At 40.4% G+C, this 16,330-nt stretch overlaps 1 protein-coding gene across 4 annotated transcripts in view; it reads right to left on the minus strand.

The window, feature by feature from the left end:
• Window positions 1-4,980: 4,980 nt before the first annotated feature.
• GDAP2 (ganglioside induced differentiation associated protein 2) overlaps window positions 4,981-16,330 on the minus strand; it is a 65,720-nt gene continuing 54,370 nt past the window's right edge. For all 4 annotated transcript variants that reach the window (XM_019730599.2, XM_074318971.1, XM_019730600.2 and 1 more), the window contains one exon: window positions 4,981-14,665. In XM_019730599.2, coding sequence (XP_019586158.2) covers window positions 14,618-14,665 — 48 coding nt within the window. In that variant the 3' untranslated portion in view covers window positions 4,981-14,617. The remainder of the gene's footprint in view (window positions 14,666-16,330) is intronic.

Below are 16,330 nucleotides of genomic sequence, written 5' to 3' on the forward strand. Positions count from 1 at the left end.
ATATATACATATATGGTAATAAATAGGTACGGTTTTTAAACTGCTATGGCACCGGCACTGACCAGGCAGAAGGGTGGTGGCCATACTCTTGGAGTGGGGTCCTGGAAAGGCAGGGGGCTGCACCCCTTCAGTTGTTGGATTATCGAGAGTTCCAGAGAATCTGGGGGTAGGGAAGGGAGCAAAGGACATTTGGAGCTCTCAGAGCAGTTATGTATCGACTCACATGGAAGTATTTCAGTACTTCTAAAAATTGACATGGCTGAATATCAGCGCCACGGAGGAAAAAATTAAATGATATGACATGATCAACATGTGACGTGTCCCAGAAGCAGTGAAAGAAAATACTCGGGTTTTAGAATGGGACTTTTTGGGGGAGGTTGGGCAGATGCAGTGAAAAAAAGTGGGGAGTAGAAGGTGAATGAAGTACGTTCATGTTTTCTAAGTCTCCCTATGCCACAGATATTTGTCTTTCTAGCATTCTGTAAAAACAAAATATCCTTAATCTTACTATTTACCTGGGTGAATCATGCTCTCAAGGTCCTGATGTAAATGGAAAGGGCATGTAAACAACAGATGTATTACAGGAGGAAAGGCTGACAACGAATAGCATCTGAATTTAATCATATCTGAGTATTAATAACTGCCTGCTCGCTGACTTCACAGGAGGCCCTGGGGTAGAAAGTCAAGTTGTTAGGAAATGAGAAGCAGCAGAAGCAGCGGGGGGACTGTTGGAGGGCCCGTACTGGTTCATTTGGTTGGCCTTTGGGCCGCAGAGAGCAGATATTGCTCTTACAGCCGTATTTCTGAAGAAAAAATTACACATTCATCTCCATGGGCTGTGTGGCTCCTCACTTTTCACGTGGAAACAACTTGCATTTGAGAAGGTCATTTTTTAAGTAATGATTTTTGAGAAACTGACTTTTAAGGGAATCAAGAGTTTTCAAGCATTATGCCCGGGAGCTATGAGCGACTGTAAAGAAGAAAACATTTTAGGCTTTGCGTAATGCCCTTTTTACCACGACCGCAAGGAAAGGAAAGAGACATCTCCGAATCCCGTCTCTATGCTCATAAAAAGAATTCTAACTGATATTATTCAGAGCGTTTGAACAGCATCTTCTTTTCAATAGTTTGCCAAATAGCGAATGCAACGTTTCTCAGGTTGAGATTTGGTTTGAATTGCAGAGAGTCCAGAATTTTAAATTGTTTCTCAAAGGCGCCTCTGCCCTAAGGAAAGATTGAGACGCACTGGTCTAATGGAAAAATCCATTCGTTCATTTGTTCAACAAGCGTTTATTCCATGCCTACTATACACCAGGTACTAGTCTAGGCACTGGGGCTATAGCACAGAATAAGCCCAGCCGTGGGCTTTGCCTTTTGTAGAGACAATTGGAGGGTTTATGGAAATATGAGTCAGACCCCTGGGTTTAGATATCAGTCGTGCAACCTCAAAGAGGTTATTTTCCTCTCTGAGTCTCCATTTCTTCATCTGTAAAGTGAGACTAGTAGGAGGATTAGAACTAAAATGATTCAAATATCTAGCACAGAGGTATGAATTCAATGGTGACAATTACTATTACACTCCTGTCACCTGGGGGAAGTAGGTATAGCTCAGAAAGACGTGACGACTTCATTTTTGCAGAGTAAAAAGGTGACGCCCAAAGGGGTTGTGTAAATTGTGTTAGGCAAGGGATTACTAAAGCTTTGATCTGCGATCGCGAGTTGACAGAGTGACTGGCTCTTGATTTTCCTCCTCTCATTAGGACTCTGCTGGATTTATCAGCCTTACAGAACTGATGAATTATTTAAAACCGGGAGTTGGCAAACTACGGCCCTCGGCCCGTTTTTATGTGGCCCTTGAGCTTAGTGCGGTTCTACATTTGGAGACAGCTGGAAACAGGAAAGTGTTCTGTTATCCTTGAAAACTATTTGAAATTTAAATTCCAGTCTCCTTAGATCAACTCTTATTGGAACACAGGCACACCCATTTGCTCGAGCATTGCCTATGGCTGCTGCAGTGTAGTTTGCTACTTGTGACAAGAGAACATATGGCCTAAAAAGCCTAAAATATTTACTATCTGGCCCGCAACCAAAAAAATTTGCCACCCCTGATCTAAAATGTCATTTTCTCTTGAAGGAAAGACATGCCGAATACAATCATACATCTTCTGAGTTGGTAGTATGTCATCATTTAAAATCTGATATTGCTCATTTGAAATCTGATGAGCCTGCAAAGTGAGACACTTTGATCATAATAATTAGCATATTTAAATAAGACAATAGCCAGTATTTACAAGGCTTTTAGAAGTATTAAGTCATTTGATCCTAACAACAACTCTAAGAGGTAAACACTCTTCATCTACTGTTTCCCTGAAAATAAGACCTAGCTGGACAATCAGCTCTAATGTGTCTTTTGGAGCAAAAATTAATATGACTCGGTATTATATTACATTATAATATTATATCATATTATTATATAAGACCGGGTCTTATATTAATTTTTGCTCCAAAAGACACATTAGAACTGATTGTCCAGCTAGGTCTTATTTTTGGGGAAACACGGTATGAGAGAACTGAAATTCGTCGAAGTTTAAATGTGTCCAAGGTCACAAAGCTAGTAAATGGCTGAACTGTGATTTGAATCGAAGCCCGTGCTTCTAAATACAAGTCCAAGGCTACAGAATGGGTAGCCCAGCGGTTAGGTAAGAAGCTTTGCATTAAGTACATTTACCCAAGCTTCTCTGCATTTCCAAAACCTATTTTCTGATACCACCTGATGACCAGTTTCTTCTCTAAGATTCTTTTTTTTTTCCTGCTGTAAAATGGGGAAAATACCTAGCTTGCAAAGTTATCATAAGGAATAGAGACACTATCTTCACAATGCCCGGTATCCTGTACAATAGTTGCTATTGCTTCATTACTATTTCGTAGGAAACATTTTCGTAAGATGCCTGCACGGCACACCTGCTAAGGCAACTGGGAGGGGAGGTGACAGCTACAGGAGAGAAAAAGACAGTTAAATATGTCCCCAAGTTCCTGAAAGGCCTAGCCATCAGCCCCAGGCTGCCTGTTGCCTAAATGAGGCAGCTTCTCCTCCTGGAGAGGGTTTCTGCACCTTTGGTGAAGGGAAGGAGTGACAAACGCTGCTGCAGTTGGGACGAGGGGTTGGTAATCTGCCCTAGAAAGTCAGTTCTTTACAGCCAGTGAACAGCGCTGGCTTTTGCACCAAGTGTGGGCCCTGCAGGGAGAATCAGCATCAGAGTGAGAAGAAATGGCTACGGCGCAGGGACAGGAGAGGCAGCTGTGATGGAAGGGAAAGGAAGTAGTTGGAAATTATACTCCAGAATTCTTTTTGCAGGAAGGCAGTTGGGGAGACAGGGACACAGGAAAGTACTGTGCAGCTACTCGGAACCCCGAGGTTGGTGACCAGGGGAAATGCCTCAGGCTTTGTTGTTCCTGATGAACAGGCATGCATTCCTGTCCTAGTGTGGGCTGGGCACCATGCCACGTGCTGCGGCCTTGTTCTCCCGAGTGATCTTTGCAGCCATCCTGTGCAGTAAATATTGCTGCCCATGTTTTATCGATGTGAAAAATGGAAGCACAGGAGGGCTAAGAGGTTCTGAACTCAGAGCGGCACCGCTGGTGAGCATCTAGCAGGATACGAAGCCATGCTTTTGACACCTAGTCCGCTGCCCTCTCAATTACCCTCAGCTGCCACCCATGGCTAGTGGCTTATGTGGGTATTAACAGTCAACAAATACTTATTGACACACTGTTTTACCAGTGATTGCAATGTGGAGAAGTGTCTTAGAGGGAAGACACACTGCAGGGAAACCCAGACAGAGGAGGGAGGGAGGAGGAGAGGCGGGAAGGGGAGTGACTGTTACTGGGAATGGTGTTTCCTGTTGAAATGTCCTAAAAGTAGACAGTGGTGATGGTCGTACAAGTCTGTGTGTATACTACAAACACTGGATGGATTTTATGACATGTAATTGAAATCTCAACAAAGCAAATGGAAAATCAAAATGAACACCCCCAAAGAGAATTATACTCTGTAAGATTAAGAATAGAAATAGGCATATGTCATAGGAGTGTTTATATTGAAAAGAACATAATGTAGGATGATACTTTGATTTGGGTACAAGTCATGATAAATTCTTAGAAGCATAAAAACAAAACAAGTCAACCCGAGATGCAGAATTGTCTTACACTGTGCCATTCTACTATTGTGAACTAAAAAATGGGATTCTTGCCTTTTCCCACTTGTGTGAACTCTCATGGGGGTTATGTGAGGCTTCAAACTGCATGTGCTAGGATGCCCTTTTCCATACCACCCAGATGGATTCAGCAGGAAACTGTCAGCACCACTGACTTCCGGTCTTGTACTAACTGCCATCCAAAGAAACACCTGTGCAGCATGTCTGGGCTTCACCGTCCAACGCTCAGCTGACTTCTCTGCAGATTGGGAAGCAGGGTCTGACGCACAGGTGAGTATGCAAAGTTTGATTTAGATGGAAATAGAAAAGCGTTCCCTCAGTTGGACAAGCTCCCGCTGATTCACGAGTCCAACCATCCGATGGTATAACTGAACAATTCAGGCTCCGGTCTGTGCCTTCTTCTTCCTCGAACTCAGATGCGAACGATGCTGGATTTGCCTCTTTCCTTGAAGGAAGGCCACAAGAATAAGGCCTTTCAATTTCTTTCCCAATTTGAAAGAATTGGATGAGCCTGAAGGAAACCACCCGGGACATCTTCATTCAACTGGAAATCTAAAATTACAATTTAAGAGAAAGAGGCAAAAGGCAAGTAAGCTGATACTAACAACTCAACTGACTGAAAGATATTCTGAAGCCCTGGATTGCATCGTAGGACAGGACAGTCAGACGCTCCTCTGAGAACTTTCTATACCACCCACATAGGACGAAGAGAAACAGTGTGAAAAGGACGAGTAGGAGGCACAAATGATTCACATAAACCTTTACGTAAAGCAAAAATTAACTTTAATGTGCATATATTATACTCACTGAATGAGGCACAGAGATGATAGCACTAAAATACACCTCCCAAAAGGTGGGAGACCAGGTTATTTTCTGGTTGGACAAAAACCATTTGATCTAAACTATCTCGTTTCGGCTATTTCATTTACTCTAGGGTGACCATATGCTATAACTGAAGTCCCCTGAGCAGTTAGTGTCTCTCAGGGTTCAGCAAATCAGAGGATTGTTTCCGTGTATACTTTTAAGTTCGGAACTTGATAATTCACTGATTGAAATGATGGCTGCTGTCTATATTGGGTCTTACTAGGGCACACACCATTCACTGACTTTGGTAAAGTTTATTCTGCTGTGCTTACTCATTTCTAAGGAACAGAGACTTAAGCCATTTGAATAAAAAGCCCTCCCTCCATTTCAAAGAGCTAAAAATCCTTAACGTCACATAAATAAAGGTTGAAAGAGGATGAGTTCACATAGTTACAGGTCAAAGGGCTGTATCTTCCTAGTTTGTTTTAAAAGGAAAGACTTAGCATGTGACAATAGCCAGTGCTTACTAAGCGCCAGGTGTTATTTACCTTTTGTGTACATTATCTCTAGAGAGATACCCCAATATTCAATACCCCCGTTTCCCGATTTTATATACGAAGAAGTGAAGGGACAGAAAGATTATGCAATCTGGCTAGCATCACACTTGTAGTCATTGTTAGACCCAGGAATACAGCAGTGACTCTCAAGCCTTATGGATGCCAGTCAGGTGGGGGGACCTTGATAAAATGCAGTCTGATTCCGTGGTTCTGGGGTGGGTCCTGGGAGCCTGCATTTCTAGCTGGTCAGTACTCTTGATCCATAGACTTGACTTTACGTAGTCAAGTATCAAAGTCAAGGGCACTTAGATACCCTCTAAGCTCCCTGCTTTAGAGCACGTGCACATCCAGTGAGAGGGTTTCTGGAGACCAGTGGCTGCAGTTTACAGGCATGTCCCAGGCTCAGCCATGGGGTTTTGCTCCTGGCAACGTTGTGCTCGTGCCAATGCCCCTCTGACGTTTGATGTATCTCTCATGGAACATTTCTTTCATGATACAGTCATTTCTTTCTACTTTGCTGGAAACTGTCTTTTATAATTTTGTTTCCAGCACCTGGTAGACTGCCTGGTTTATTCCAGAAAGCTGGGCACTGAATTCCCATCCTTCCCTTCCTGGGCCCGCGGTTGGACCACGTCCCCTGGCCTCCCAGCCTTGTAGTTAGGGGCATCCGATGGTTGAGCTCCAAACAGTGGAATCAGCGGGAGTGGCACGTGCCCCAATCACGTGACAGTCACACTGGCATAAAAACTGTGTGTGCAGTCCTCCATGCTCTCTCCCCATTTACCAGCTTGAAGCAGAAAAGCACAGCTCCTTCAGAAGCCACAGATGGCGGAGCCACGAAACTGAAGGCACTTAGGCCTCTGAATCGGGGCTTGGAGAAGAGCTTCTGGTTCATCAGTGACCTCTGTTTAGACTTCATGTGAGAAGTCAGTTTCTATGGTGTTAAAGCCATTTTGCCTTTTCAGTTTATTTGCTACGGCAGCTAGCATCCCTCTAACCAATGTACACAGACCCTCAGTGACTACTTACCAAGGAAGAAGTGTAGACTTTCTCTACACTGTGCTCTGCTCACTGACAAGGAGAGAATTTCTGTGCAATGAAAGCAATGGTCAGAAAAATGGGCTCAGAATTTAGCTTCTCTCACAAGAACCTCCGTGATTTCCATACAGCACCTATCCTGGCAGACTCTGGGCACTTGATAGGGCAGCACTGCCAAGGTCTGTACAGTTTTCACGTGGAGGAAGATCATCGTATTCACATCAGCATCTTCCCTGTGTGAGTTTCCAAGAAGGTGATTTTAGATGCTGCCTTCTTGCTCAACTTGGCTGAAAGGAGAAATTTTTATTTAAGAGGTGGGGCAGTGAATGAATAGCTGGGTATAAAAAAAACTGAAACCTTTCACTCTGAATTCACATTGACCTCGCACGCCAAATATTTTCACAGTCACTGAAGGATGACTGACAACCTCTGCTGCTAATTCCTGAACTCTGATCCTCCCTTGGAACTTGGCTGAGCAAATGCAATTAAAAAAAATAAATGATAAAGAATAAATAAAAAAAAAAAGAACAAACCTTCTTTAGAGATATCAGAGGGAATTCAAAGTCAAGCAGCTATGCAAATGTAGTTAAACCAACGAATTCTTTGGTTTAGGTCATCCTTAAACTACCTAGAATTCACGTGCTCTGGCTCTGAGTCTGACCTGCCTTCACATGCCTGGGCCTCCATTTCTTAATCTGTACAATGAGAAGATTCAGTGGTTCCCAACTGTCTGAGAACCAAGGCCCCCTTTCATAACAAATTCTAGTGCCTACTTCACTATTAGAAATAAAATTCATAGATAACATAACCCACCTGCAATGTTAAAAAAACATCAATCTGATCATTGATAATAAGCATTTCAAAATGAAAATGTCAGACACATCTAAGCTAGAAGACGCAATGAAATAGTCCAAAGCTTTCTCTACTGTGTATAAAGAATACACTTGGATTTTTAAAGAAGCAAAAGACCTCAGGCCATTCAAGCAGTCAAGGAAAAGTTATGATAAACCATAACATTTTGTATTTAGTAAGAAAAAGAGGAAAATAACTGGAACTGATTTGAATCATGCTCATCACCCAAATCAAAGAACAGACGGCCGAAATGGAGACAGTCAGGTAGAACTGGGCCTTATCTGGGATGAGGCTCAGAAGTATCAGAAAATGTGACCACCCCAATAGCCCACATGTATAAAGAGGCACACATTCATTGAACTTCAAGACTTCGCAGATGGGGAAAGAGGTTGGGTTGGAAAAAGGATTGATAACTTCCACAACACAGATTATTATCAAGCTTCTGTATAAAATGGCATAGAGGGAAATATTTTTAAAACAGACTTTCACAAAATTCAATGTCAGCCTCATTTCATGTGTCTTCACTACTTTAAATTCTACCAATATGATACAGGATGAGGGGGAAAGAATTTGAATTTGGTACATACTATCTTGGTTAAAAAATAACTGAGTTCCTCTTACAACAGACTCCTGGTATTTTCTCCTATCACCCAGTTAGGGGGGGAAAAAAAAAGCGAAACAATAAAAAATCCAACCTGCTGGTATGCTTGTTCATTTTTCAGAACTCCAGAATTTATTTTAGAAAACCAGGAAAAGATAGAAGACTTACTAAAAACTATTTTAAAGAACAGTTAAAACAGTTTCTTCAAACATGTTTTCACAGGTGAAAATTAAGATGTTTGCATATTATTGCTCAAAACTGCCCAGGAAGACCAGGATAATACTAGTAGGGGGGAAATTCCTTTTCTGCAAAAAAGCTATATCAAGATTCAGGGAGAACCTCGTGTTATCATTAGTTACAGATCGTAAATGTTCAAGACAACACACAAGCTGAGTCTAGTGGCCCTAATATCCCTTTACTGGACCACAAGCTGGCATGACAACCTTTAAATGAAATTTATATTTATTTTGTGTCAGTCTGATTATTAGCACATCACACAATTGTTAAAAGAAACCTCAGCCATTCCTCTTCCAGAGAAACATTAATTTTGTAACAAATAATTCTGAGAAAATATAATTTAAGATTAGAAAACTTATAAGCAATGTACAATGATGGTCTATATGAAATTCCTTTTCATGAGCACGAGCTTTGGAGTCAGACTTGGATTTGAATCCTGAGTCTAACACTCAATATATAAGATAGGGTCTCTAAGGAGCTTAGCAAGGTCAAAGGCACACAGTCAGTCTTCAACTATTCGTTATTATTTCTAATCAAAGCAATGGTAGCTTCTATGTATAAACACTTACTATGCATACTTTATGAACATTATTTATTGCATTTCTCTTAATTATTCAATGAGTATTATTATTCCTGCTTAATATATGAAAACACTGAGTTTCAGAAAAGGTTGAGAGACATGTCCAAGGTCTGAACCCAGGTGTGTCAGAAGCCAAAGCACCAATGCTACTACCATTAAAAATTCCTGTGGTGAGAGAGAGAAGGAGAGACGGAGGTGGGGAGGGAGGGAGGGATGAATGGATGGACAGAGTAGGTGAGTGTGTGTGTGTGTGTGTGTGTGTTGGGGAGAGGGGAACCCATATATTTATTATGAGAATTAGACATTTTTCATGTTAATAAAAAAATTTAAAATGATTAATATTCATGTTCTGAATTATCTGGATAACTGCCTTAAAACCAAGTATTAACAGAACATTTCAGTGGGTAGGTCCGCATTTGTATTTACTTGCATGTAAAAGCTGGGTTCTTACAGAGAACAGAGGCTGACTTCATAGGGAAGTGACACGCTGGAGCTAGATGCAGACCAAATAACATCACTCTGTGCTACACAAATGAAAGTAACAGTCTGAACAGAGGAAAGTAGTGGGAGAATTGAGTCACCACCAGAGCACATGGTGGTACGTGCGTGCTGAACTCAAAAGAACTTGTACTAAAGCACTCAGTACCATAATCACATTATAAGTGACAGTTTTGTTTTGGCAAAATACCATCATCCATCATATTTAATCAATGTTATTTTATGTTTTATTAGTTTTATAGTTTTGCTTGTGTCTGATCTGTCAACTTGGGGTTTTGTACTTATGCAAAAGCTATAAGCAGAAGGCATTTGTACGTAGCTTTATGTTTATACATACTTTGATAACATTATAATAAATAAAGTAAAAACGGAGGAGCTAAGAGAAGTTTTCCTTATTGAAAGGGGATGTGCATTATTCAAGTCTGAGAAACACTGCCCTATACTATACACTGCATGTGTGCGGCTCCGGCAGGTCACTCAGCCTGTCTCCATCACCACCTACCTCCCAGGATCTGCAGGATTAAATGAGATGATGAATGTCTGAGGGCCTGGCCCACAGAAGGAAGTACAATGATAGATCTGTCCCCTTTCTCTGGAATGGAAAACACGGAACCTAAATACAATCTAGGCTCTTGTACTCTACGTGTGGTCTTGGGATCAGGAGTATTGATTTCATCCAAGAGCTTGTTAGAAACTGACCATCCCAGGCCGCACCCCAGACCTACTATGTCGGAATCTGCATTGTACCATATTCCCAGCTGACATATTCAACTTTGAGAAGCACTAGTCTAGATCTTCACAGAGAAGATTGACAGTAAAAGTCACTGAACTTCGTACTACTCTGTAGGTTAACTTTGGTGGCTACAGAAATGCCAGGCATAAATGGCCAAAAATGACTGTCCTCCCTTAGGATTTCATACACACATGGCCATTTTACTATTGGTTCTTCAAAGGCTGTCTTTGTACAGAGTGGGACACTCTTCAAAAAGGGATCTTTCAGTTCAGAAAGACTAACGTATATTTTCAAATGTGAGACATTCATAAAAGCTCTTGGAATTTTGAATAAATAAATCTTAAGATCATGTCGATCAAAACGTTTTTCGGTTTCCTTTGCCCAAGAACAACTGAAATCACGTACGTATAGTAAGCTTTTATTTAAACATTTTGGTCCATAGGATCTGTTCTGACAAAGTCCTGGTTCAGATTTTGACTGTGTACTTCCACTAATGAAACACGTTACAAAAAAAATGTGTGCGTGTACCTAAAAGGTATTAGTTTTAACTGTTAAGCAAAAACATTAGATCACATTCAGCAGTTATGATTTTGTTAGTGTAATTAACCTAGAGGATATCTACGCTTTCTTCTTGAAATCAGTGGCCCTATACATTTAAGGTGTACTGTACTTAAGATTTAAGGATACTGTTCTTGGAAGCATATAAAACACAGTTAGCAACTAATATCCAAGAGAGCCACTAGTATCTAAAATGACCTTGGTACCATATATTAAAGGGCTGTTTTGGTCGAATCAAAGGTTGAACTATGTTCTATTTTCTCCGCATTATAGGCCATAGAAATCACATTCAGAGAATGGAAAGCAACGCATAGTGTGTACATGCGTGTGTGTGTGTGTGCATGTGTGTCTGTATGCGTGCATATGTATGTATGCCTGCTTAGGCTTCCCTACAGGCAATCCTTATAATCTCTGGGTTTTTGATATGACCTAGATTACAGGAAGAACCTTCCTTTATCCTCCATGCTCTCAGGCAACCGCAAACAAAGAGCTGATCATATACCATAAGGTATATCAGTGCCAGTACGGCTAAAACACTCCAGTGCCCGTTAAGTATTATGACCACAACTTAAGAGAGCCATAACCTGAAATTCACCAGCTAACTCCGATTTTAGAGCTGACACGCTACCTTGCAGTCCTTTTGATGCTTAACACAATCAGCCCACTGTTCCTAGGATCATACAATCCTTCTCTTTCCAGTACTTCAAATCCTAATCATTTCTGTTCTATATTAAGCGATTTAAACTCTATATACAGATATGCACAATGTATCAAGGGAAATACAAAAAGTGGCTTTTGGTTTCTACTGAAACTACATTTTATCTTTTTCTCCTTAATCGTTGCAAAGAAAAGATTAAACCACTACCTACAGTTTAAATTCATTAAACAATATGTAAACAAATAGAAAACAGGTAGAAACAGGCTGTTTTTTTTTTTTTTTTTTTTACTAAAGTGACCATACTCATCCCTCTCTAGAAACAGGAGATATTTTAATCCTTTTACACTTCAGATATTTGATAAAAGAAATCTACATCCATTTTTCCTACCAAAAATACTCTGAAAATCCTGTTGATTACTCTCAAACTACTGGATTTGGATTCCTTAAAAAAATAAATATAATAGAGCACCAGCCAATGAAATACAATATATATATAAAAAAAGAAAATCTTTTAAACTACCAACCATTTCGGCCTCTAAACCTTAAGAGTCTAACAGAGACCGAGTTTTTTTTCAAGGTTATTTTTGCCATCAAGAAACTTGGATGTAGACGAGTTCAGAAGAATCAAAATATATGCTGAAGCAGGAAATGTACTTGTTTTAAAAATCACATTATGCCTTGCACGAAATAGTGAATTAACTTAATATTTTGTAAGTTGTTTCTGCCTCGTTCAGCTAGCATTTGGCATGACCAAAGTTTAATTGAATAAGGTCTTGGTAGTGCTTCCAATTAACATCAGATGCTAGTGGTCATTTCCACCCAGCACCCTTTCATCCTCGAATGCATCCTTGAAAATGGCATGCATGTGTTTCCTAGGCTATCCAGCCATTTGACAAAGGCCGATGTGTACTGAACTTTACTTAATCAATTGAATATCAAGGTCACCATGTTCCACTCCTTGGATTTAGTACGTTGAGAAACAACTTATGTATGTAACACTTTAGACAGCTATAAAAGCATGAACTTGGTCCTGTACCAAATTCAGTTTCAACGACAAGAGCAGCCCTTATCTTCAGTCTCTATTAAATTATGAGATGCAGTAGATATGTATGTAGTCCCTATGCCACCTTTGCACCCTAGGACACCAACTGAACTAGAATCTCAGTATATGTAGAATCTTGCTTGTGTTACTAAACATCAATATGCTGGCACACATACAGCAAAGGGACATCTTTTCAAAATTATTGCCTTTAAGAAATTGTACATAGAAATTTACTTCCTTCCAAATGGCAAAGTAACTTGCAGCCTCGGTTATCTATAGAGGAAATGATTCAGGCCAGACGCCAATCTGAGGTAGCCAAGTCCAGCTTGGACAAAGAAAAGTCGGCATATTTCTTTTTTTTATCACTGATTCTAGTGAAAAGAAGCCTCAAACATGATCTACACAATTGACAAGAGAAGATGAAGCTAATTTTTCAGATTTTTAAGGCTCAAGGGGTTAATGGATTCCTATTTGAGAGGAAGCTTAATACCAGACATCTGATTGGCTGTCTGGACCAGATGACCTAGGGAACATAACAGGAAATCCTTAACAAGTAAGTACGTCTAAGGAACAAGTGTTTTTGATTTCCCACAGAAAGCAAATGTGCCCACTATATGCAAAAGATGAGAGCTTATCTAAAGCCCCTTCTTGTTTCTATGGGAAAATATAGGATGGCTTACCACATAATACGGGGATTTGTCTATCATCAAGAAAGGGAAGTATGTGTGTCTTACGTCCACTGAAGAAGTAATGTGAGCATTCGGGACCTTGGAAGCACCAATCCCGAGTGCTTCAGAATAGAGAGTTCTACCTTTTCTGGTCCAAAATGCCAGTGTACATGATGGGGTGAGGGCGATGGGGGTGGGGTGGGACGCAGGAATCCAAAGGAGTATGAAGACACCCAGATGGAAATGATAATGGTTTGATCTTAATTCAAGAAGAAATGCTTAAAATGGCTAACAGATGCCCTTTGTTACAGTGTAGCACTGGGGGAGGAGGAGGTCACAGGAATTCTGGACAAAGCGGGAAGGAGCTCCTCAGGGTTGGGATTTTGCACTAGCAACACTTGTCCCAAGAGGAGAAAAATCACTCAAAAAGGTGCCAAGGACAAGAGGAGTGGTTTGTAGCCCTCCCTCGAGTCTATTTACTATCATTTAAAAACTAATTGAAGACACCCCACCGTGCCAACTCCCCTAGCGTTTTTTTGCATCCAAAGACATCAAAAGCTATTTCTAAATGTTATCCTCATGATACCTCTGTGAGGTAAGTAACAGACTTCTAATTTTTATTCACAAGCAAGCTAAGGCACAAATGAAGCCTGAGTGACAAAAGTGGTCTGGAATTGGGTGCACTGCCAACACACTCCTTCCATATTGACTAGGCAACTCAAGAGACACCGCTAGAGGGAGTGGCACTGAGAGCCAAACAAAATCACTGATGGTTCTGGGAAGATAGCACAGCCTCAGAGGGCTCACTGACGGAGGCTCGGGAGATGCCCTTCACTTAGAGAACAAACCTGCACAGCCCTTTGGAATAAGGAGACCACATCACCCATGATTATAGGAAAAAGGCTGCAGGCACCATCTTCTTATTTTTCCCCACTGTTGAGTCTAGAACAATCTTAACATATCCTATGCTCCCAGGAACTTTAGTTCTTACATCTTTCTTCACTGGTGCAGTAACATTCTAAGACCTGTATTTTGCTAATGATTTTGATGTTTTTGATTAGATACATTTCCACATTCTTGGTCCCAGGCAATTCTCTGTTATCACAACCAAATTATCTGTATAAAATGTAATGCCAGGATCTGAAGCAAATAATGCATCCGGTCAGCATACGTTGGTTCTCTATATTTTGAGAAATACTGAAGTACACAAAGGAAGCGTGCAATGTTAAAGAGATGATGGGAACAATGTTGGTGGCTTGTCTAATAGGGAATCCAGCGTCCTTCCAGGAAACTGAAAACACTCAAAAGTCGCTCCCCAATTTCTATTAACAATCCTCTAAAAATCCATTTTCATTTGATACAAATATACAAATTTAAAATAAGAGTGCAGTTCAGAATGGCCTACCATTTTCAGATTGTTTATGTGCCAGAAAATATACTGTCAATAAAAAAATACCAGAGAGGTGGGGACAAAAGGCTCTCTGGATCTGTACAGCAAAAATGAAGATTGCTTCCATAGGTAGTGATTCGTGGAGAAAGGGGCGTCCTTGGAAACCAGCAGGGCTCAAAGACGCAGGTCACAAATCTGGTGATGGCGGATAAGATGTATAGTAAGGCCCATTTTCCTATGGAAAGAAAACAAAGAAAGAACACTAAGTCATACGATTAGTTGCACTGTGATATGAAAGAAAGGGATTTCGTCAGTGACTTAGCATCTAGAAAAGGCTCAGCACGTGCCTCGTCCTGGGCAGGCCCTCAGCCACAGCCACCAGAGTCGTTCCATTGGAGTCAGTCAGAGCTGGTGTATAGCAGGCAGAGGTCATCAGGATGACGCTGTTTTTTAATAACATTACTACTTATTGAGTACTTTATATGCCAGAAACTTTATCAGACTTTTTATTTCTTTTCCCTTTATGGCCTTACATGATGCCATGAAATAGGTAACATCCTGTTGTGTCTTACAGAAGAGGAAACTGAGGCTCATACAGGTCGCATACCTCAGCTAAGGTCTCCTAGTTGGTAACCAGAAGAGCCGGAATTTAAATCCACAGCTATATGAATATGATGCCCAGATTCTTTTCTGTTTGATTGTGTGGTCTCACTGTGTGCTGAATCTTAATACAGAGTTACGAAACAAAATGAACGATCATAGAGGAATTTAATAACTGTAACTGTTTTGGCAGAAATGAGTCTTCTCCATAACATGTCTGAGTGGCAAGGCTTATACCCATTCTAGTTCTCAGGACCTTTAGTTCAAGATCAAGATGGAGAATTACATGCCAGAACTTTAATGTCAAATGCAGACAGCACCAAATCAGTGTAAGGGGAAATTATTTTTTACCTTGTTTTGGCTAACTCTATCTTAATAAAAATCAAGACAGCTAACTTTATGCTAGATGGACCCTAGATTACATTTATGAGACCGAGGATTCATTTCTCATTTCTAAGGGAAATACTGCTCTGGAAAATAACCTGGTTTTCAGTACATCTTAAACAGAAAATGTGTAGCATTAACGTAAGATAACAATTAAGGATGGAGAATGAGAGGTGGATAAAGACAGCGTTGGTTTATGGTACATTTATCTGATAACTGTTACGGAGCCTTCATCTATCCAGTCTTGAACACAGTAGGCAATTAAGTGTGACTGGAGTGACTAAGTGAATCAAAGCCTCTGCTATTCTGCAGAGCAGATGCTCTGGGGTGGAACCTGATACTGGGACCATAACCAGGAAAACGAAGATAGCTGGGAAAACTTACTTTCTGATGATAAGTCTGACTAGGCATCAAAAAGATTTTAAAAAAATTTTAGGTAAAAACAAAACCTAGGATTGGTTACATTTGAGAATACCTGAAAAAATTAATGAAAACTTTTTTTTTTTAATTTTAGATTTCCTGTCAAGCTCTGTTAATACTAACCACTCCTGTATCCACTATGCCTGGAAGGTATGCTTGAGAAACATGCTGAAGAGATAAATCTGTTCTGGAGTTCATCTGAAAAGAAATGACTCACTATCCACCTTTAAGATTTCTCCATTCCATTTCACTACCTTATTTTTCTAGGTTTCTCATATCTACATTAAATTGTGATAAAGGAAGAAGGGTAAAGCTATCTTATATACTTGGAAACAGAGCCTTTTATTAGTCTCAAACTGTGCAAGAGACTGCCAAGCAATCAAATATTTTCCCTATTTCTGGAAACAGTAAGAATGCTGACTTGCAGCTCCCTTTCTGAAATGATCTCAGTCCCATTTTGATCTAGATAGAAAAAATTACCTTCTAATTGCCTCTA

This window comes from Rhinolophus sinicus, linkage group LG14 (assembly GCF_036562045.2).
Source record: "Rhinolophus sinicus isolate RSC01 linkage group LG14, ASM3656204v1, whole genome shotgun sequence".
Lineage (NCBI taxonomy): Eukaryota > Metazoa > Chordata > Mammalia > Chiroptera > Rhinolophidae > Rhinolophus > Rhinolophus sinicus.